The sequence below is a fragment of the Lethenteron reissneri genome, chromosome 72 (genome assembly GCF_015708825.2).
Source record: "Lethenteron reissneri isolate LAM-NWPU_2019-01 chromosome 72, ASM1570882v1, whole genome shotgun sequence".
Taxonomy (NCBI): domain Eukaryota; kingdom Metazoa; phylum Chordata; class Hyperoartia; order Petromyzontiformes; family Petromyzontidae; genus Lethenteron; species Lethenteron reissneri.
Window position 1 is genome coordinate 6833628 of NC_083850.1, and position 22869 is coordinate 6856496.

The 22869-nt window shown below is 47.2% G+C and overlaps 1 protein-coding gene across 1 annotated transcript in view; it reads right to left on the reverse strand.

Annotated features, from left to right (window-relative positions):
- Positions 1-4525: 4525 nt before the first annotated feature.
- Positions 4526-22869, reverse strand: part of LOC133361361 (zinc finger protein 84-like) — a gene marked incomplete at both ends in the record, with an annotated part of 31918 nt that continues 13574 nt past the window's right edge. Inside the window, 2 exons of the mRNA XM_061580286.1 lie at positions 4526-5220; positions 21070-21478. Coding sequence (XP_061436270.1) covers positions 4526-5220; positions 21070-21478 — 1104 coding nt within the window. The remainder of the gene's footprint in view (positions 5221-21069; positions 21479-22869) is intronic.

A 22869-nucleotide genomic window follows, 5' to 3' on the forward strand; every position in this document is an offset into this window, starting at 1 on the left:
GGCGAGACCAAGTGTGGGCGGAGGTTCACGCCGAGAATGAGAGAGGGGGAGGAACGAGGTTTGGGGCTGTGTTGGCTGGTTGCTGTCTCGTCGTCGTCGTTGCTATATCGTGACGCCTGGGGTCTGAAACCGCGTTAAAGGCTACATAAAAGAACCCTCTGCAGTCTGACTACGGAGTCATTACAATTATAACGATTCATTATTTCACGGGCTAATATTGGGTTTGTGCGATTATTTTACATATTCATACTGAATATTGCTATTTGATGCCATTGAGATGGAACATTCATCCAATAGTAGACAGCTTGATCCTAATACCTCCAAAGTGTTATTCAAATAATTTTAATCCCATCCTGATCCTGCACCTTCCGCTTCACATATCCCACCCTTGGTTCGCACGTCCATATTACATATGTAGGGGTTATTACGGGAGAAACGGCGGACAACAAACACAGGACTGTCGGCACTCACATACACGGGTGGTCACACCGACGTCCGCATCAGTTATTGCCCACGCCCCCAGCCCTCGGAGGCGATCCCTATAAAAGGTGGAGACCCAAAGAGCTCGAGTTCAGTTCGACACGAAGCTGACCAGTGAAGATCCAAGACTCGGAGATTAGGCCCTGGGACTCCCCGGTCTCGCCGTCCTTATAAGGGCCGAGCCGGGTAAGCCAGTGGCGCGGCCCAGGAGCTTCCAGACCGCTGCCCTTGTCAGGGCAAGGCTGGTTAGCTGGTGCCGAGATCTGTGCTTGCCAGGGCCAGATCAGTCAGCCTCCCGTAGCCCAGTAGAGGAGGACTGGGGGACAGGACAGAGGGCTTAGGAATAGGGTGGGTTTCCCATAGTACGGGTGAAGGGGCCGATACCCCTTCAACTATTGTGCCTGTCCCTGGGTTAATAAACAGAGTGTGCTTCAACTTCGACATCGTTTCCTCGAAATTACTACACATACATACATGTTACATGCATACATACTACATAGAGACATATCTCATGCATACATATTACATACAGACATGTTACATACATACATATTACATTCATGCATATTACATACAGACATGTTACATACTCACGAGCATAGTGTGATTCTTAGAGGACCACGGTGTGAAGCAAAGAATTCGAATGAGATTCGAATATCACACTTGTTTATGATGTTATTTTATAGCGTTATAATGTATCGCTGTTAGCTTATATTGTTAGAGTTCACAACATTATAGTTTACTATAACACTAGTTTGTAGTGTTATTTTAAGCGTTACAGTGTATAGCTCATAGTTTGAAGGTTATATTGATAGAGTTTATAATGTTAGAGTATACAATGTGAGTTTACAATTTGAGAGTTTGTGAACGTGCCCTGTTCTCGTGGGACCCGACACGGATTTGGAAATAATTGCTAAGATCATGTCTGAGCTGAGATAAGCGACTAATGTTTACTTTGTTTAATCATAACTGTGTGTAGGTTAGTGCTATCGGGGCTTAGTGAATACTACTCATGAATGAACTCATACTTCTTTCGGATATAAATTGAAATCATGTTGGTAGAACAAGTCGCCTGCCTTTTCTAGACGAATTGTTATCTTCAAGTGCGTCCGTAAATAAACTGCTAAAATACACAGCATAGGGAAGGCTGTTTTGTTGGGGAGATGTAGTTTGGGTAAGGCGCTGTGGCCGGGTGATGACACGGATTCTGAAACAATGGAGTTTAACACTCGCTGCTTGGCCTCGTCGACAGCAGCGAAGGCTATCATATACCGCCCCATTTACGAGTTGGATGTATAATGTGTATAGTTGAAGGTGCTAGGTGTTGTTTTCTTCAAACAGCTACAAACGTGCGTGTGTTGTCTGTTTTTAGGATTTGTCCATTGATGTTGTTCTTTTTAATCCGGCGTTTTTTTGTTGAGTTCTGTCACTTGAGTGTTGCAGTTTGTTTAAGAATTCGTCACGTGAGCGTGGTGTTTTGCTTGTGGGAAATTCGCTTTGTCACAATTTGTGATTGTTATAATAATTGTAACGATTCATAATCTCATGAGTTCATAATGGGTTTGTGCGTGATTCTTATACGACCACACTGTGATTCTAATGATATTATAATACCTTACCTCCGTTTATATGGTTATAAATTAGAACATTAGTTTACAATCTTTTAATGTTTAGTGTTATCTTTTATAGTATTACAGTTTACATGTTATAGAATACAGTTTATCCCCGACATACTTCGGGATTAGGGACTGGTACGTTGATGAACGATTAACTACGGGGATCTTTACCCTCAAGGAACACGTGTTAATCGGGTAGACAGCCAAGATGCTGCCGGTTAAGGGCACACTTGTGTGACGGAGATCCTCCACCTGAAATTATCTTAACATGTTATTGCTAGGAACACAAAATAAAGACCGTACAAACATTTGTTAAAAATACGTTTTTATTCATCTGCAATCATTTTTACGTCAAAACTCGAAGGGAATATTTATTACGTCCTATGTTCACACATTTCCAGTACAATGCAAACCATTTCCGTTCCAGGAATACCAAAGCGTTAAAGTATCATTCCCCATGATTTCCTTATTAGTTCACCACATGTGTTCACTGTGCGTCTATATTCGTTTACAGCGTTACAATGGATAGGTTGTAGTTCATAGGTTATATTGTTAGAGTTCACAAATTTAGAGTTTACTAACAATACTAGTTTACAGTAATTTTTAGATTATTCAAATGTATATGTGAATGTTTTTAAGTTACCATTGTTGAAGTTCATAATGTTAAAGTTCACCGTGTGAGAATTTACAATGTGAGAGTATATCCAAGACGTCGATCGATGGCGTTGGTCTGGTAGGTTCGATCATAGTTTTTGATCAAAGGCGTTATCCCATCACGGGACACCATCAAGCTGCCGATATAACAGTAACAGAAGCAACTACAGCAGCTACGAAACCGTTCGATGGCAAAGCAGCGACTTCTGCTTCTGCTCCAACTGCTGCCCGAATGTTTGTGGCCGGCCCTGCTCTCGTGGGACCCCACACGTTCATGGAAATAATAGAGATGATCCTGAGCTGAGATTTAAGCGACTTAAGTTGACTTTGTTTAAACATAACTTAGTGTAGGTTAGTGCCAACAGTGTTTAGCGAATACTACCGAAGAATTAGCTCACACTCATTTATGACATAATTTGTCATAATTTTGGTTGATTAAGGAGAACAAGACACAGGCCATGTCGACGAATTCTTATCACGTACATGTACTTAACTATATAGCTAAAATAACGTCAACACTCGAATAAACTTGCAGGTCTTAGCCCACTCATATCGTTGCTTCGCAGATGCTCGAGATTGAGTGTCCTGCTGTGGTCCGAATTGTTTACTGCGATAACATTTGAAACAAGATGCTGCCGGTTAAGGGCACACTTGTGCGACGGAGATCTTCCACCTGAAATTCTCTTAACATGTTTTTGCTATGAACATTGTAAAATAAATAAGGGACAAACATTTGTTAAAAATACGTTTTTATTCATCTTGCAATCATTTTTACGTTAAAACGCGAACCTAATGTTTAATATGTCCCACACCAACATGCTGCGTATATAACAGTGCTCTCGTGGGACCCCACACGTCTATGGAAATAATTGAGATGATCCTATCTGAGCTGAGATTTGAGCGTTATCGTTTATAGTATTACAGTTTACATGTTATAGAGTACAGTTTATCCCCGACATATTTCGGGATTAGGGACTGGTACGTTGATGAACGATTAACTACGGGGACCTTTCCCCTCAAAGAACACGTGTTTAATCGGGTAGACAGCCAAGATGCTGCCGGTTAAGGGCACACTTGTGTGACGGAGATCCTCCACCTGACATTATCTGAACATGTTTTTGCTAGGGACATTATAAAATAAAGACCGTACAAACATTTGTTCAAAATACATTTTTATTCATCTGCAATCATTTTTACGTCAAAACTCGAAGGGAATATGTATTATGTTCTATGTTCACACATTTCCAGTACAATGCAAACCATTTCCGTTCTAGGAATACCAAAGCGTTAAAATATAATTCCCCATGATTTCCTTATTAGTTCACCACATCAATGTACATCCTGAAATCGGCTATCTAAAGTCGAATAATACCAATAAAAAAGCTATGTACTTGAAAAAACCGTTTAAAATGTTGAGTAAAGATGTACCTACAGGCGCATTCCAACTTTAGCTCAACAGGAACACCTAACGACTACAATTAAACCCTCTCACATCCAGTGCTCTTCACACCACTTCGGCAAGTAATCTGATAACATTAACCACATGCAATATTATGTTTCAGTCACCCCGAGCTCTCTGGTTGACTCTCGAGCCACTCCATTACATCCAGCCATCTCTCGGGATCCAACTGCATGGGATCGAAGGTGGAAACATCTTCAGGACTAATTGCAGCACCTAGAATTTCAGCTTTTGATTTCAGTGTCCTATCATTGTGGACCTTCTGATGCCTGTTCATGGTTGATGAGTGTGCAAATGCATTCCCACACACAGAGCACAGGAATGGCTTCACCCCCGTGTGTGTTCTTTGATGAGTTTGAAGAGTTGATGACTGTGCAAATGCCTTCCCACACACAGGGCACAGGAATGGCTTCTCGCCCGTGTGTGTTTTCTGATGGTCTTGAAGAGTTGACGAGTGTGCAAATGTCTTCCCACACACAGGGCACCGGAATGGCTTCTCGCCCGTGTGTGTTTTCCGATGACTCTGAAGAGTTGATGACTGTGCAAATGCCTTCCCACACACAGGGCACAGGAATGGCTTCTCGCCCGTGTGTGTTCTCTGATGACTCTGAAGATGTGATGACTGTGCAAATTTCTTCCCACACACAGGACACAGGAATGGCTTCTCGCCCGTGTGTGTTTTCTGATGGTCTTGAAGATGTGATGACTTTGCAAAAGTCTTACCACACACAGGGCACAGGAATGGCTTCTCTCCCGTGTGTGATTTCTGATGGTCTTGAAGAGTTGACGAGTGTGCAAATGCCTTCCCACACACATGGCACAGGAATGGCTTGTCGCCAGTGTGCGTTCTCTGATGACTCTGAAGATGTGATGACCGTGCAAATGTCTTCCCACACACAGGGCACAGGAATGGCTTCTCTCCCGTGTGTGTTCTCTGGTGTCTATGAAGATGTGATGGCCATGAAAAGGACTTCCCACACACAGAACAATTGAATGGCTTCTTGTCTCCGTGTGCGTGGGGATGTGGAGAGCGTCTCTGCTCCATGTGAGCGTAGTAACAGCAGCGGTGTTATCGAGTCGAAAGTACGCTATCGGCCGCAAGGATGTTTAGCGTTGAGTTTTGGATTTTGTTAACTGCTAAAACAAGAACGACACTCGCGTCTAACCGAGACGCAAAAAAATCCCGCTAATTTGACGACGAACACGTTTAAGAGTTTATCCGCGAAAATAGACACTTACTTGGAGATTCACGGTATATCGATGTCTGGAACCCGTCTGAAGATGTCGCCACGAACTCTCCCGACGCAAAGTCGCCTAACTGTCGACACAGCAATTGTGCTCGCCAGGCTGCGTTGTCTCGCGGTTGAAGGGCGATCAGCAGAGCGACGAGTCGAGCGTCCAACCTCATCAAGTTCCCTCTCGAAATGGCATTGAGCTCTGCTTCTGAGCCGCCTTATAACTCCCCCCCTCGGATCCAATCCTTTGTCTTTCAGGATATTTGCATTCGATTGTTAATTTTGGAAGGTACAATCCGCATGTATATTAACATACCGAAGGGTAATGTGCCCATTGTGCTTCATGCATGAATATGTAAGTGCATCTCAGTGTGTAATTGTGCGCTTATTTTGAATAAATGGAAATACACGTTCCCCATGCCCTCCATTGTCCTCGATTTAAAGTAAATGCAGCCCCGTGGCGTTGCCAAAAATCGCCGAGCTTCGGGAGTGAGCACGTACAGACGCGTAGTGACCACACTTGCAATACAATCACTCTAACATCAGTAACCAAAATCCGATCTGGTACATGGTCTCCGCTTTTTTCTGGTTTGTATCCGTCATCACTCCGGAGACAAACAGCGAGGCATGGTTTGGCCAGCCACCACCTCGTTTGCCAAATCGACTTTAATAGCTGCTCTCAAACAACACTGTCACCAATAGTGGTTTATGGGCTAGGCTGTTAAGCGGACAATCAGTCGTTTTGGGCAAGGCGTATGGGAAAATACACAACCCTGTTATCCCACAAACACAATACACAGCAGCGGTAAGGCTGCCTTGTTGGGGAGATGTAGTTTGGGTAAGGTGCTGTCACTGGAGTTAGGCGATGTGACTGGGTTATCACGCGGATTCCGAAAAGCAGCTTAGACGATACGATCCACTGCGCTCCATCTCCCCACATGGACAACGACATTCTCAGTAAAAAAAAAATGAATGGAAATGTTTAAATGCGTTTTTAAAATAATGTGCGTTGTATAAATGTTATAATGTGTGATTGTTATAATATTTGTACGTGTATATATACTGTATATAGCGATTCGATTCCATTGATACGACACATTCATCCAACAGTGCACAGTGTGATTCTAATACGAGTGGGATTCTAATAATTGTAATTCGATTCTAATCCTGCATATCCTACCCCCGTGTTTGCATATTAACTTACCATACGTACTACCACATTCTGATTCTAATATGAGCACAGTGCGATTCAATGATTCGTATGCGATTATAATCCCATACCTCCATTTACGTGATTATACACTAACAATTAATAGTATTTTACAGAGTAATAATTGATAGGTTATAGTTTATAATATTATATACTCTTTGGTTATTTCAGTAAAAGACACATAGGCATTCAATAAATCACGACGTTTCAGGCGCAACACAAGCGTCCGGCATGTGTAAAAGCATGGTCTGCTGCTGAGGCAGAATGTTTTAAAAGGTTTGAAATGGGTGTAGACCTCGGGTCATAAAGAAGTGGCCGGGGCTAGTGATGTTCACGTGATAAATTAGCATGTAACTTTAGAAAGGAGGAGAGCGGCCTTCTCGACGAGGGAGTGCAACCCAACGGGTACAATCCAAAGGGCCTGTGAGTATGAGAGTGCAATCTAAAGGACATGCTGCTTCTGCTGCCCGGCGATTTGTGGCCGGGCCCTGCTCTCGCGGGACACCACACGTCTTTGGAAATGAATACTATGATCATGTCTGAGCTGAGGTTTGAGCGAATAAAGTTTACTTTGTGTAAACATAACTGCGTGTTGGTTTGTATAATCGGGGATCAGCGAAGACTACTCATGAATGAAAACGCACTCCCTTATGACGGACATTGTACAAATTTTTGTTGATCGAGTAGAACAAGGCACGTGCCACGTCCAGACGAATTATTATCAACAATAGTGTCCCTAAATAGTATGCTAAAATAAATGTTAACACTGGATTAAACCTGCACCTCTTAACCCCTCCCTCGCATTTACGACTAACGATTTGCATTTGCACGTAACATACATTAAAGCCCATTAAAATGCTAATATTACCATATTGTTATTCTAAAATTTGAATGCAAGCCTTGCCCTGTACCCCCCCCACCCCACAGTTCACATATCCGACCCCCGTTTCGATTGAACAGATAATTTACATACACATCTGTATGTCCCCCAAGTTGCTCCGCCCATGGTGGGGCCAGGTGGAGGTCATAGAGGTGGGTGATGTAAAGACAATGCGTCAACTAAGGGACAAGTGGTGACAACAAGATAGAGAGAGTTCGAGAAGGGAAGGCGGGACCAAGTGTGGGCGGAGGTTCACGCCGAGAATGAGAGAGGGGGAGGAACGAGGTTTGGGGCTGTGTTGGCTGGTTGCTGTCTCGTCGTCATCGTTGCTATATCGTGACGCCTGGGGTCTGAAACCGCGTTAAAGGCTAAATAAAATAACCCTCTGCAGTCTGAGTCCGGAGTCAATACAATTGTAACGATTCATTATTTCACGGGCTAATATTGGGTTTGTGCGATTATTTTACATAATCATACTGAATATTGCTATTTGATGCCATTGAGATGGAATATTCATCCAATAGTGGACAGCTTGATCCTAATACCACCAAAGTGTTGTTTAAATCCCATCCTGATCCTGCACCTTCTGCTTCACATATCCCACCATTTGTTGGCACGTCCATATTACATATGTAGAGGTGATACGCGCTGGGATTAGGGATCGTATGCACAGTGCGTGATGATTGGCTGTGTAGGTGGTGACGCGCGCTGACGGTGGAGGATCAGGGGTCAGCGCGGGGTCGTGGGTTACGGGGTACCGATTGGCTGTGGGCCGGTGACGCGCTGAGAGGGAGTGATCAGGTGGCAGCGCAGTGTGATTGGTGGAGTAATGTTAACACGCGCTGGGGAAAGCGGATCGTAGAGAGAGTGCGTCGTGATTGGTTCATTAAGGAACGACGCTCACGTCGACGCCGCATCAGCTCCGTCTCTCGTGAGCAGGGGCTATAAAAGGGGATGCACACAGGCGTAAGGGGAGTGTGTAACCAGCGAAGAATGAAGACGGGGATGAAGACCTAGAGCCCTGCGGTACCTAGCCCCGCTGTCCTAAGGGGACCGGGACTCTGTGTAACCCAGAGGCGAGTGTAGTGTGTGTAGCCATAGGTCTACACGAGCCGAATGTATTGTGTGTAGCCAAGGCATAGGGCTTACACGAGTCGAGTATATTGTGTGTAGCCAGAGGCATAGGGTCTACACGAGTCAAGAGTATCGGGTGTAGCCAGAGGCCTAGAGCTTACACGAGATTAGTGGAGTGTGTCGTCGGAAGAAGAAAGACCACACGTTGTATTGTGATACCTAAAGGATTTAATAAAAGTGTGTTACCCGTCAAGAAGTTCCTGCCGTCAATTCCAATACTTCAACTGGCGTCAGAAGTGAAACGGTCCTCCAAGCATGGATACAAGGAGGAGCCGTCGGACCCACGGGATTGACCACGGGGACAACCTCGACGACGCGGGCCAGCGGGCATCAGGGGGTGAGGAAGAGGAGCTGCCCACGGGGCAGGATCCACCGACGGCGCCGGACGAGCGACGGGGGACTGACACCGTGCTTCGCGAGGCACACTCCCGTCTGGCGGAGCTGCTGCTCGCCGCCGCGTCCATCTTGGCGGAGATCAGCTCGTCGGGAGGAGCGGGGACGGCGGCCGACGTGCTACAGGGTCGCCCTGCAGATTCCCGCCAAAACGATTTGGCGATTCCCGCCATTTCATCCGCTCCAACTTTTGGCGGGAACGGCCATCACCACGTGGCAGCGGTTCTCCATGCGCGCCCGCTGACGTCACCAACGCGCGCGGCGGACCGCCATCACACACCCGCCACTGGGGCCGCCATTTTACACACCGACGGGGGGGCAGAGAGGAAGCACGAGGAGGAGGACGACTTTATCTTTCAGCAGCGCCTTCCCACGTTGTCAGCATTCAAGGCGGAAGGCGGGGATTGGAGCCAATTTCAGCGCAGATTTTTGGCGCATCAAGAGATGTCCGCCTGGTCCGACGCTACGGCACTGCGGGCACTGCCTGCCATGCTGGACGACAACGCGCTCGCGGCCTTCACGTCCGCACGCAGGTCGGACCGCTCCACGCTCAAGGATGCGCTGGCTCTCATGGCCAAAGTCTACGGTCCTCCCTCGGCGTGCCGCCATCATTTCTACGCAAGACGGAAGGCGGACACGGAGACCGTGCTCGCCTACCGCACGGCGTTGCTCGCTCTCGCTGACGCCGCGTTCCCTCGTATGGACGAGGAGGGCCAAGATGCGATGGTTTTGGAGCAGCTGCTCAAGTTGGCGCAGGACCTGGGGGTCCCCATCAACACGGCCGACGAGACCGATATTTCTTCATTACGGGTCGCCAAGAGCATGCAAGCGCACGAGGTCCTTCAACGAAAGCAGGGGGTCGTCTGCAACGCTGCCGTGGCCTCAACTCCGGGTCCGGTTGACACCGTGCCCCAAGTCGTCAGCCCACGAGAGGACGCGTTCATCGCGGGACGAGCGGGGGACTGGAGGTCGGGGGGTCGTTCGCCTCTGCGAGCGGCCCGCAAGCTGGAGCAACCGAGATCTCCGACTACTGTCATCACCTGCTATAACTGCGGCATTCGTGGCCACGTGGCCTCCGGTTGCCGCGCCCCACGTCAGCGCGCCATGGGACCTCGGCTGGACGACGACCAAGGCCCCAAGTCATCACTGCAAACCCCGGCAAGTCGCGGCACCTCACATGCTTGGCCCGCATACTCGACACGTATGGGTCGTCGCGTTGCGACGAGGGAGAGCCGAGTAGAATTCGGGGATTCGGTTCGGAGAGGGGGGTTCGGCCGGGACCGGGGAGACATTAAATGGTCAGAATTGGGGCACAGAATAGTGGCTGCCTCAGCGGGTTCATCCGTCGTTACCGGATCGATTGATGGGGTCGAGGTCAGGGTGTTAGTGGACACGGGGGCATCGGCGACTATTATTTCGGATCTCATTTATAATATTCTCCCGGTACAATGTTGTCCGCTTCTTCCGGTGGATGTGCCATTTTACGCCGCTAACGGGGGATCGTTGGGCATTATCGGTCAGATTAGGGCGTCCATTTGCATTGGTGATATCAAATTGTCGGGACCCGTTTTCGTTTCATCTTCCCTGGCGGTTCCTTGCCTATTGGGCACTGATTTTTTGGCGAAAATGCCCATCAAAATTCTCATTGATCAGCGTTGCATTGAACTACCATCGGGTCGCCGTATTTCATTTTTGACGAGCCCTAATGTAATTCGGACGGCGTGCGCTACCATTCAGGCGTTAGCAACACAGACCGTGCACGTGCCCCCGGGTTCACAAATGTTGATTCCCCTCCGGTTACGGAAGCCATGGGGGAAGGAGGCCTCGGAACAGGCCATGCTTTTGGGTCCTTCTAATAGGGCTGTTGGAGGTCTCGATTTATCGGTGGCTCACACTTTGGTTGGGGCAGACAGGGATCCGTTTGTCATGGTTTTAAACGCTGGGGCGCGGCCGGCCGTCATTCAGCAGGGCACCGTGCTGGCTCACGCGGCACGGGTCCCTGCGGAGGAGAGGCTGGTTGCGCAGGCTGATCCGAGCCCCACGAATAGCGTACCATCAAAGGAGGACCTAGATTGGATTGATATGCTGTGCGCGGACTCTGACGATTTGTCAGCGGTACAGTTGGGTGCGTTGCGCGGGTTGCTGATTGAATTTTCGGATGTCTTCAGTAAACATAAGTATGATATCGGATGCACGGACCTGCTACGCCACCACATTGAAACGGGCGATGCGGCACCGGTCAGGCAAAATCCCTTCCGACTGAGTCCTGCTGAGAAGGAACATGTTCAGTCGGCAGTTAACGATATGCTGGAAGCCGACATTATTTCGCCTTCTTCCAGTCCTTGGGGAGCACCTATTGTGCTCGTTAAAAAGCAGGACGGGTCCCTGCGATTTTGCGTCGATTTCCGCCGCCTGAATAAGATCTCGGTGGCTGACGCGTATCTGCTCCCCAGGATGGACGAGTCTCTCGACGCATTGTCCGGTGCGCGATACTTTTCGACTCTTGATTTATTGTCCGGATTTTGGCAGTTGCCACTCGACGAGGAGTCTAAGCCTAAGACTGCATTCCGGACTCCAGGGGGCCTGTTTCAGTTTAACCGGTTACCCATGGGACTTCACTCCTCTCCTGCGACGTTTCAGCGTCTTATGGAATTGGTTTTGTCGGGCTTGCAGTGGGAGACGTGCCTCATTTACCTTGACGATGTCATTGTTTTCGGTAAAACGTTCGAAGAACACCTCCAGCGATTGAGAGGGGTGTTCTTGCGAATGCGATCGGCTAAATTAAAGTTTAAACCGGCCAAATGCCATCTTTTTCGTAAATCCGTGAGGTACTTGGGTCACATTGTCGACTCTTCGGGGATTTCTACCGATCCTGCGAAGACGGACTGTGTCAGTTCGTGGCCGACGCCCACGTCAGTGTCAGACGTGCGCAGTTTCATCGGTTTTGCTTCGTATTATCGCCGATTCGTTGAGCACTTCGCCACCATTGCAAAGCCCTTGCACGCTTTAACGGCAAAAGGAGTGAAGTTCCGGTGGGGACCGGAGGAGGAGGCTGCATTCTGCTCCCTCCGGGACGCCTTGGTAAGGGCCCCACCCTTGCGCTATCCGGACTTTGAGAGTCCCTTCTTGCTAGACACGGATGCTAGCAACACGGGCATTGGGGGAGTGCTGTCCCAAGTCGTTGGAGGGGTCGAACGGGTGGTCGCCTATGGTAGCAGGGTGTTGTCGCCGGCAGAGCAGCGCTACTGCGTCACCCGTCGTGAACTACTTGCCATTGTTTTTTTTGTACAACAATTCAGGCCATATCTCTATGGTCGTCATTTCACGGTCCGGACGGACCATGCGGCGCTCCAGTATTCATTACGGGTTGCCCAGCCCTCGGGCCAATTGTCGCGGTGGTTGGAAGTCCTCCAGGACTATCAGTTCACGACTACGTACCGTAAAGGGTTGCGACACACGAATGCCGATGCCCTGTCGCGGTTGTTGCCTTGTCACAAATGTGCGTGCTTATCGGGATCGGCGCGCTGTAAACCTCCGGTTACGGAAGGTAGGGAGGCGTTGGATGCGACCGCGAGCACACCAATTGGGGATGGTCCCGCTACCCCAGGGGGTCAGGACTCGCTGCTCTCACTGTCGTTGATTGAGTGGGGCCGTCTCCAAATGGCGGACAGCTCCCTGCTGGCATTGCGCCGAAAGACGGAGGGTTCCGAAGGTAGCCACGACCGAACTGGCTCCTACGAGCTTAAGCAGGGCCTGTTGATGAGATGGGACAGTTTGTCCCGGCGGCATGCGATTGTGGTGCCTTCTGCTGTGAGGGGGAAGGTTGTCTTGGCCGCACACGAACGCCTCTTGCATTTGGGAGTTAACAAAACGCTTGCCCTGCTTCAGCGTGACTATTATTGGCCGGGAATGGGGGGTGACGTGGTGAATATTCTGAAGGGTTGTGTTGAGTGCGCCAGACGGAAACCACCGCCCGTGGCAGCTAATCCACCGCTGCAATCTATTCAGGTCTCGCGCACTAACGAGCTCGTTGCACTCGATATTCTGGGGCCCTTTCCGGTCACACCTAGGGGTAATAAGTACCTGTTGGTGGGGGTCGAATATTTTACCCGGTGGCCTATGGCGTGGCCACTCGCCAACCAGTCGGCGGCGGCTGTGACGGACGCCTTTGTCCAGGGCTACGTCCTGGACAAGGGGGCTCCCGAACGCTTGCTGACTGACCAAGGGAAAATTTTTTCGAGTAAATTACTGCAAGAGGTGTGCGACCTGTTGGGTACCAAAAAGGTGCGTACCTCCCCGTACCACCCGCAGACGGACGGGATGGTGGAGAGGCTTAACAGGACATTGACCTCTATGCTGTGCCAGCAGGTGTGTGAGTCGCATGTTGATTGGGACCTGCAGGTCCCTGGGGTCCTTGCCGCGTATAGAATGGCCCCCCATGCAGCTACGGGGTTTTCCCCGTTTTATCTAATGTACGGTCGGGAAGCCGACCCGCCCATGGAAACGCAGCTGGGTCTGCCCGCACCACGAACTAATTCTAAATTGGCAGAGCATATTAAATTTAATATTCATAAACTGACAGAGGCAAGGGAGGCCGCACGGCTTAATTCGCGGGCTCGCCAAATTGCGAACGAGCGGTTGCGGGCACGGAAGGTGTCCGTACACAATTGGGAACCAGGTGACAAGGCCTGGCTGCATTGCCCTCAGGCACCTTTGGCCACGTCGCCTAAATTGTTGAAGCCGTGGCGGGGACCCGTGGAGGTCGTGCGGGTTGCACGCCCCCAGTGCGTTCAGATAAAATGGGGGAAACGCCGTTGGTACGTCCACCCCTCCCGACTGAAACCGTTCTCGCCTCCGTATGGCCTCCCCTTGTGTCGTGAGGGCCGAGCATGTGACGTGACCGACGACCCTGAGGGGGAATTGTCCTTGCCTGCTCCTCACATGTCTCCGCCTGATCCGCTCCCAGGTGTCTCGGAACTGACTGCTGCCGACCACCGGCGGCCGGATCTTCACGGCGGGGCCGGTCCTTCCAGGCCCGATCCGTGCCGTCTAGAGCTGCCAGAGACACCGGACGGTCGCCAACGTCCCGTTCCATACGACGGACCGGCCAGACGGACTCGCGCTAGGTCGCGCTACTTTGTGTAACCTACCACGTGCGGAGTCGAGGCAGCCGGAGCGCCTCGGCACTGCGTGGGTCACAGTGACACTTGGCGCGTTCGTTTTACGGTGTTCGCTTTTATTGTGTTGTTCGTCGGGCTGTATATTGCTTCGTATTTAAGGTTGTGTTATGTTGTTGTTGTTGTGTTACGGGGCACACTGGGATGTGGAGTTCTTTATTACTGCGTTGCGTATGTTGTGTTGTAGGTTAACAGCCGGGCCGGCTGCAAGCTATGTGGGAGGGGGTGATGTAGAGGTGATACGCGCTGGGATTAGGGATCGTATGCACAGTGCGTGATGATTGGCTGTGTAGGTGGTGACGCGCGCTGACGGTGGAGGATCAGGGGTCAGCGCGGGGTTGTGGGTTACGGGGTACCGATTGGCTGTGGGCCGGTGACGCGCTGAGAGGGAGTGATCAGGTGGCAGCGCAGTGTGATTGGTGGAGTAATGTTAACACGCGCTGGGGAAAGCGGATCGTAGAGAGAGTGCGTCGTGATTGGTTCATTAAGGAACGACGCTCACGTCGACGCCGCATCAGCTCCGTCTCTCGTGAGCAGGGGCTATAAAAGGGGATGCACACAGGCGTAAGGGGAGTGTGTAACCAGCGAAGAATGAAGACGGGGATGAAGACCTAGAGCCCTGCGGTACCTAGCCCCGCTGTCCTAAGGGGACCGGGACTCTGTGTAACCCAGAGGCGAGTGTAGTGTGTGTAGCCATAGGTCTACACGAGCCGAATGTATTGTGTGTAGCCAAGGCATAGGGCTTACACGAGTCGAGTATATTGTGTGTAGCCAGAGGCATAGGGTCTACACGAGTCAAGAGTATCGGGTGTAGCCAGAGGCCTAGAGCTTACACGAGATTAGTGGAGTGTGTCGTCGGAAGAAGAAAGACCACACGTTGTATTGTGATACCTAAAGGATTTAATAAAAGTGTGTTACCCGTCAAGAAGTTCCTGCCGTCAATTCCAATACTTCACATACATACATGCTACATGTATACATGTTACATACATACATGTTACATACATACATGTTACATACATACATGTTACATACATACATGTTACATACTTACGAGCATCGTGTGATTCAAAGAGGACGACGGAATGATTCCAAAAACTCATCTTTACTCAACATTTTAAACGATTTTTGTCAAGTATATAGCTTTTTTTTTAATCGACTTTAGATAGCCGATATCAGGATGTACATTGATAACGCGATCGTTGGATATATGGCCTTGACTTCAACATGGACCCACAGTAAACACATGTGGTGAATTAATAAGGAAATCAATGTTACTTTAACGTTTTGGTATTCCTGGAACGGAAATGGTTTGCATTGTACTGGAAATGTGTGAACATAGGATGTAATACATATTCCCTTCGAGTTTTGACGTAAAAATTATTGCAGATGAATAAAAACGTATTTTTAACAAATGTTTGTCCGGTCTTTATTTCATAATGTTCCTAGTAAAAACGTGTTTAGCGAGTTTCAGGTGGAAGATCTCCATCACACAAGTGTGCCCTTAACCGGCAGCATCTTGGCTGTCTACCCGATTAAACACGTGTTCCTTGAGGGGAAAGGTCCCCGTAGTTAATCGTTTCTCAACCTACCATTCCCTAATCCCGAAGTATGCCGGGGATACACTGTACTCTATAACATGTAAACTGTAACACTATGAACGATAACACTAAACATTAAACGATTATAAACTAGTGTTTAAATTTAGAACCATAAAAACGGAGGTAAGGTATTTTACTTTCATTAGAAGCATTAGAATCGGTGTGGTCGTATTAGAATCACACTCTGCTCATATGTATGTATAGTCTACGTGCAAGGATCAGATAGAAAATAAAAAAATTACAACACGGTCGTATTACAATCAAGACGGAATATTTATATATAAATACTTAGAAAAACACCACTGTCACATGACACATTCTCAAACTGCAACACTCAAGTGACAGAAAAAAAACAGTCATCACACGCATGTTAGTAGCTGTTAGAAGAAGACAACACCTAGCACCTTCAACTATACACATCGTACAGCCCCAAAGAACCAACTCGTAAATGTCACGGTATTTGACAGTCTTCGAACTTCTTAATTTCGTTCTCGATTAATTAAGACATTCTTGGCAAGTGCTATCGCTTTCACTCGTGATTTGCCTCCTACTTATTGGTCTCAGTTTTCGAGAACCAACAAAATAGATGTGATGTCCTCAATTATTCCAAGCTGCACAATTCACGGTTCCAGACTGCTTTGAACAGCCAAATGTTATCGCAGTAAACAATTCGGACCACAGCAGGAAACTCAATCTCGAGCATCTGCGAAGCAACGATATGAGGGGGCTAAGACATGCAAGTTTATTCGAGTGTTGACGTTATTTTAGCAATATACTTCAAGACACTCTATATGATAATAATTCGTTGACATGGCCTGTGTCTTGTTCTCCTTAATCAACCAAAATTATACCAAATTACGTCATAAATGAGTGTGAGCTAATTCTTCGGTAGTATTCGCTAAACACCGATGGCACTAACCTACACTAAGTTATGTATAAACAAAGTAAACTTTAGTCGCTCAAATCTCAACTCAGATAGGATCATCTCTATTATTTCCATAGACGTGTGGGGTCCCACGAGAGCAGAGCCGGCGTGCAAACAGCCGGGCGGCAGTTGGAGCAGAAGCAGAAGTCGCTGCTTTGCCATCGAACGGTTTCGTAGCTGCTGTAGTTGCTTCTGTTACTGTTATATAGGCAGCATGTTGGTGTCCCGTGATGGGATAACGCCTTTGATGGAAAACTATGATCCAACAAGTCACCTTCCTTGTCGAGACGCATTCTAAACACAACACTGTACTTAAATATGTTGCTAAAATAACGTCTACACCCGATTCAACATGCAGTTCCACCTCGGCCATGAGCAACCCACAGCACGCGCAGAGGAAGGAGACCACGAGGGAAACGGCCTCAACTTGAAGAGAAAGTTGACAAACTCACGGATGCCATCACCCAGCTGCTGCAACGCCTGTCGGATGAGACGCTGCGTCCCGCGGCACCAACCAGGCGAGTAAAGGAAGAGCAGAGCCCGAATCGGAAGCCGCCACCCGAACATCAGCAGCAGTCGATAGCGTGATTATAATAGGACCACGTTGTTATTATAATAATTTTAATGCGATTCTAAACCGCGCACCTCCCAGGTTGCATTTACGACTCCCGATGTGCATCTACATATAACATACATTCTAGCTCAGTGTAATTCTAATACGACCATAGTGTTATTCTAATAATTTTAATCCGATCCTAATCCCCCAGTTCGCATATCGGACCCCCGGTTCGCATGTCGGACATACATATTACATACGACCATATTATGTACGTATGTAATATGCATACATATGTGCAAGTGTGATTCTATTACGATCACATTGCGATTATAATACTTCTAATGATATTCTAATATTGATTTGAAGCTTTCGTGACTGCAGGAATTAATACTCGTTGGTTCTTTCGGTAAAGTCACGTAGGTAGAAATAAAACAAAGTAAATCACGTTTCGGACGAAACACAAGCGCCCGTCTTCAGGTGAGAATCGCGATATCCGCGATGTCTGCTGCGAGCAGCACGATGTCTGCTGCAGACATCGTTGGGGCGCTTGTGTTGCGTCCGAAACGTCGTTATTTATTTTGTTTTATTTCTACCTACGTGACTTTACCGAAATAACCAAAGAGTATAGATATTATAATACTGTCTCTCCGTTTACGGTCTTATAAATTATATAAAATAAACTAGTTTATATTCGTTTAATGTTTAATGCTCTCTTTAAAGGGTTACAGTTTACATGTTTTAGAGTACAAGTGATCTCCAGTATACTTCGGAATTAGCGAAAGGAACGTTGCTAAACTATTTATAACGGGGACCTCTCCCCTCTAGGAACACATGTTGATGGTGGAGACAGCCAAGACGTTGCCGGTTAAGGTCAGACTTGTGTTTCTGCAGTTGCTGCTGCTGCTGCAGTTGCTGCTGCTGCTGCAGTTGCTGCTGCTGCAGTTGCTGCTGTTGCTGCAGTTGCTGCTGCTGCAGTTGCTGCTGCTGCTGCAGTTTCTGCTGCTGCAGTTGCTGCTGCTTCTGCTGTTGCTGCTGCTGCTGTTGTTGCTGCTGCTGTTGTTGCTGCTTAATATGCTTCAGTTCCAGTGGTGTTCCGTGATGGGATAACAAACTTTGATTAAATACTTTTATCAAACGAGTCATTACAATTGTAACGATTCATTATTTCACGGGCTAATATTGGGTTTGTGCGATTATTTAAAATATTCATATTGAATATTGTTATTTGATTCCATTGAGATGGAACATTCATCCCGCAGTGGACAGCTTGATCCTAATACCACCAAAGTGTTATTCAAGTAATTTTAATCCCATCCTGATCCTGCACCTTCCGTTTCACATATCCCGCCCTTGGTTCGCACGTCCATATTACATACATACATGTTACATACATACATGTTACATGCATGCATGTACCATGTTACATACATACATGTTACATGCATACATGTTACATGCACATATACTTACTACAAACAGATATGTTACATACATACATGTTACATACTTACGACCGTAGTGTGATTCGAAGAGGACCACGGAGTGATTCGAATAATTCGAATGCGATTCGAAAATCACACTTCAAGGTAGGTTGTTGTAATCTATAGCACTAGTTAATAATGTTATTGTATAGCGTTATAATGTATAGCTCATAGGTTATATTGTTAGAGTTCACAAATTTAGAGTTTACTAACAATACTAGTTTACAGTAATTTTTAGATTACTGTATATGTGAATGTTTTAAGTTACCATTGTTGAAGTTCATAATGTTAAAGTTCACAGTGTGATAATTTACAATGTGAGAATTTAAAATGTGAGAGTATATCCAAGACGTCGATCGATGGCGTAGGTCTGGTAGGTTCGATCATAGTTTTTGATCAAAGACGTTATCCCATCACGGGACACCAACATGCTGCCGATATAACAGTAACAGAAGCAACTACAGCAGCTACGAAACCATTCGATGGCAAAGCAGCGACTTCTTCTTCAATCTGAGAGTTTGTGGCCGTGCCCTGTTCTCGTGGGACCCGACACGGATTTGGAAATAATTGCTATGATCATGTCTGAGCTGGGATGAGCGACTAATGTTTACTTTGTTTAATCATAACTGTGTGTAGGTTAGTGTCATCGGTGCTTAGTGAATACTACTCATGAATGAACTCATACTTCTTTCGGATAGAAATTTGATATCGTGTTGGTAGAACAAGTCGCCTGCCTTTTCTAGACGAATTGTTATTTTCAAGTGCGTCCGTAAATATATTGCTAAAATACACAGCATAGGGAAGGCTGCCTTGTTGTGGAGATGTAGTTTGGCTAAGGCGCTGTGGCCGGGTGATGACACGGATTCTGAAACAATGGAGTTAAACACTCGCTGCTTGGCCCCGTCAACAGCAGTGAAGGCTGTCATATACCGCCCCATTTACGAGTTGGATGTATAATGTGTATAGTTAAAGGTGCTAGGTGTTGTTTTCTTCTAACCGCTACTAACGTGCGTGTGTTGTCTGTTTTTAGGATTTGTCTACTGATGTTCTTTTAATTGCGGCGTTTTTATGTTGAGTTCTGTCACTTGAGTGTTGCAATTTGTTTAAGAATACGTCATGTGAGCGTGGTGTTTTGCTTGTTGGAATTTCGCTTTGTTACAATTTGTGATTGTTATAAAATCGTAAAGATTCAGAATCTCATGAGTTAAGAATGGGTTTGTGCGTGATTCTTATACGATCACACTGTGATTCTAATGCTTCTAATGATATTATAATACCTTACCTCCGTTTATATGGTTATAAATTAAAACATTAGTTTATAATCGTTTAATGTTTTCGTTTATAGTATTACAGTTTACATGTTATAGAGTACAGTTTATCCCCGACATACTTCGGGATTAGTGACTGGTAGGTTGATGAACGATTAACTACTGGGACCTTTCCCCTCAAGGAACACGTGTTAATCGGGTAGACAGCCAAGATGCTGCCGGTTAAGGGCACACTTGTGTGACGGAGATCCTCCACCTGAAACTCTCTTAACATGTTTTTGCAGGAACATTATAAAATAAAGAACATTTGTTAAAAATACGTTTTTATTCATCTGCAATCATTTTTACGTGAAAACTCGAAGGGAATATTTATTACATTTCCAGTACAATGCAAACCATTTCCGTTCCAGGAATACCAAAGAGTTAAAGTATCATTCCCCATGATATCCTTATTAGATCACCACATGTTTTCACTGTACGTCTATGTTAAAGTCAAGGCAATATATCCAACGAACGCGTCATCAATGTACATCCTGAAATCGGTTATCTAAAGTCGATTAATACCAATAAAAAAAGCTATATACTTGAAAAAACCCGTTTAAAATGTTGAGTAAAGATGTACCTACAGACGGATTCCAACTTTAGCTCAACAGGGACACCTAACGACTACAATTGAACCCTCTCACAGCCAGTGCTCATCACACCACGTCGGCAAGTAATCCGATAACATTACAAACCACCACTGTGCACGTCATTAAACTCTCACAAAAACTGTAAAACTTAAATTACACACAAAAGTACTCGATACGGATTAAAAGGTATAACCACATGACGTAATATTTTTTCAGTCACCCCGAGCTCTCTGGTTGATCCTCGAGCCACTCCATTACATCCAGCCATCTCTCAGGATCCAATTGCATGGGATCGAAGGTGGAAACTTCTTCAGGACTCATTGCAGCACCTTGAATTTCAGCTTTTGATTTCAGTTTCCTATCATTGTGGACCTTCTGATGCCTGTAAAGAGTTGACGACTGTGAAAATGCCTTCCCACACGCAGGGCACAGGAATGGCTTCTCGCCCGTGTGTGTTCTCTGGTGACTCTGAAGATGTGAAGACTGTGCAAATGTCTTCCCACACAGAGGGCACAGGAATGGCTTCTCGCCCGTGTGTGTTTTCTCATGATCTTGCAGATTTGATGCCTGTGCAAATGTCTTCCCACACACAGGGCACAGGAATGGCTTCTCGCCCGTGTGTGTTCTCTGGTGGTTTTGAAGAGTTGATGAGTGTGCAAATGCCTTCCCACACACAGAGCACGGGAATTGCTTCTCGCCCGTGTGTGTTCTCTGGTGTCTCTGAAGATGTGATGGCCGTGAAAATGCCTTCCCACACACAGAGCAATTGAATGGCTTCTTGTCTCCGTGTGCGTGGGGCTGTGGAGAGCGTATCTGCTCCATGTGAGCGTAGTAACAGTAGCGGTGTTATCGAGGCAAAAGTACGCTATCGTCCGCAAGGATGTTTAGCGTTTTTTGTTAACTGCTAAAACAAGAACGACACTCGCGTCTAACCGAGACGCAAAAAAATGCCGCTTATTTGACGACGATCACGTTTAAGAGTTTGTCCGCAAAAAAAGACACTTACTTGGAGATTCACGGTATATCGATGTCTGGAACCCGTCTGAAGATGTCGCCACGAACTCTCCCGACGCAAAGTCGCCTAACTGTCGACACAGCAATTGTGCTCGCCAGGCTGCGTTGTCTCGCGGTTGAAGGGCGATCAGCAGAGCGACGAGTCGAGCGTCCAACCTCATCAAGTTCCCTCTCGAAATGGCATTGAGCTCTGCTTCTGAGCCGCCTTATAACTCCCCCCCTAGGATCCAATCCTTTGTCTTTCAGGATATTTGCATTCGATTGTTAATTTTGGAAGGCACAATCCGCATGTCTATTAACATACCGAAGGGTAATGTGCCCATTGTGCTTCATGCATGAATATGTAAGTGCATCTCAGTGTGTAATTGTGCGCTTATTTTGAATAAATGGAAAAACTTTGTCCTCGATTTAAAGTGAATGCAGATAAATTAGCATGCAACTTTAGAAAAGGAAGAGAGCGGCCTTCTCGACGAGGGAGTGAAACCCAATAGGTAATCTTCTTCCTAGCGTTGTTCCCGCTGTGGCGCAGGGTCCACTTTTCGGCATTGTCTTCTCCATTTGGCTCTGTCCAGGGCATCTTCAGGGGATGCGTTGACCGTCTTTATGTCTTCCTTTATTCGATCCATCCATCGCTTCTTCGGACGTCCGCGTGGACGGCGGCCCTCTGGCTCAATACGCATGGCAGTCTTGGCCACTGATGACTCTTCACTTCGCATCACATGGCCGTACCACCGAAGCCTTGCCTCAAGCATCTTGTCCGCAATGGGGGCCACACCAAGTCGATTCCGAACGTCTTCGTTCATGACACGATCCCATCGAGTGAGTCCGAGGCTCCATCTGAGCAGCCTCATCTCCATGGTGTGGAGAGCTTGTTCGTGTACAGTTGTGGCTGGCCAGCACTCGGATCCATAGAGTGCCACCGGTCGGACGATGATCTTGTAAATTTTTCCCTTCAGCCTATCCGGCATTTTCCTATCACAGAGGACTCCGGTGACTTGCCTCCACTTCATCCATGCCGCATTGACTCGTGACCTCACATCAGTCGTGATGCTACCATCTGAGCTGATGGTGGAACCCAGGTACTTGAAGTCCGTCACTTTCTTCAGATCTTCTCCGTCAATGCTGATGGTGCCGTCGGTTTGGGGGCCACA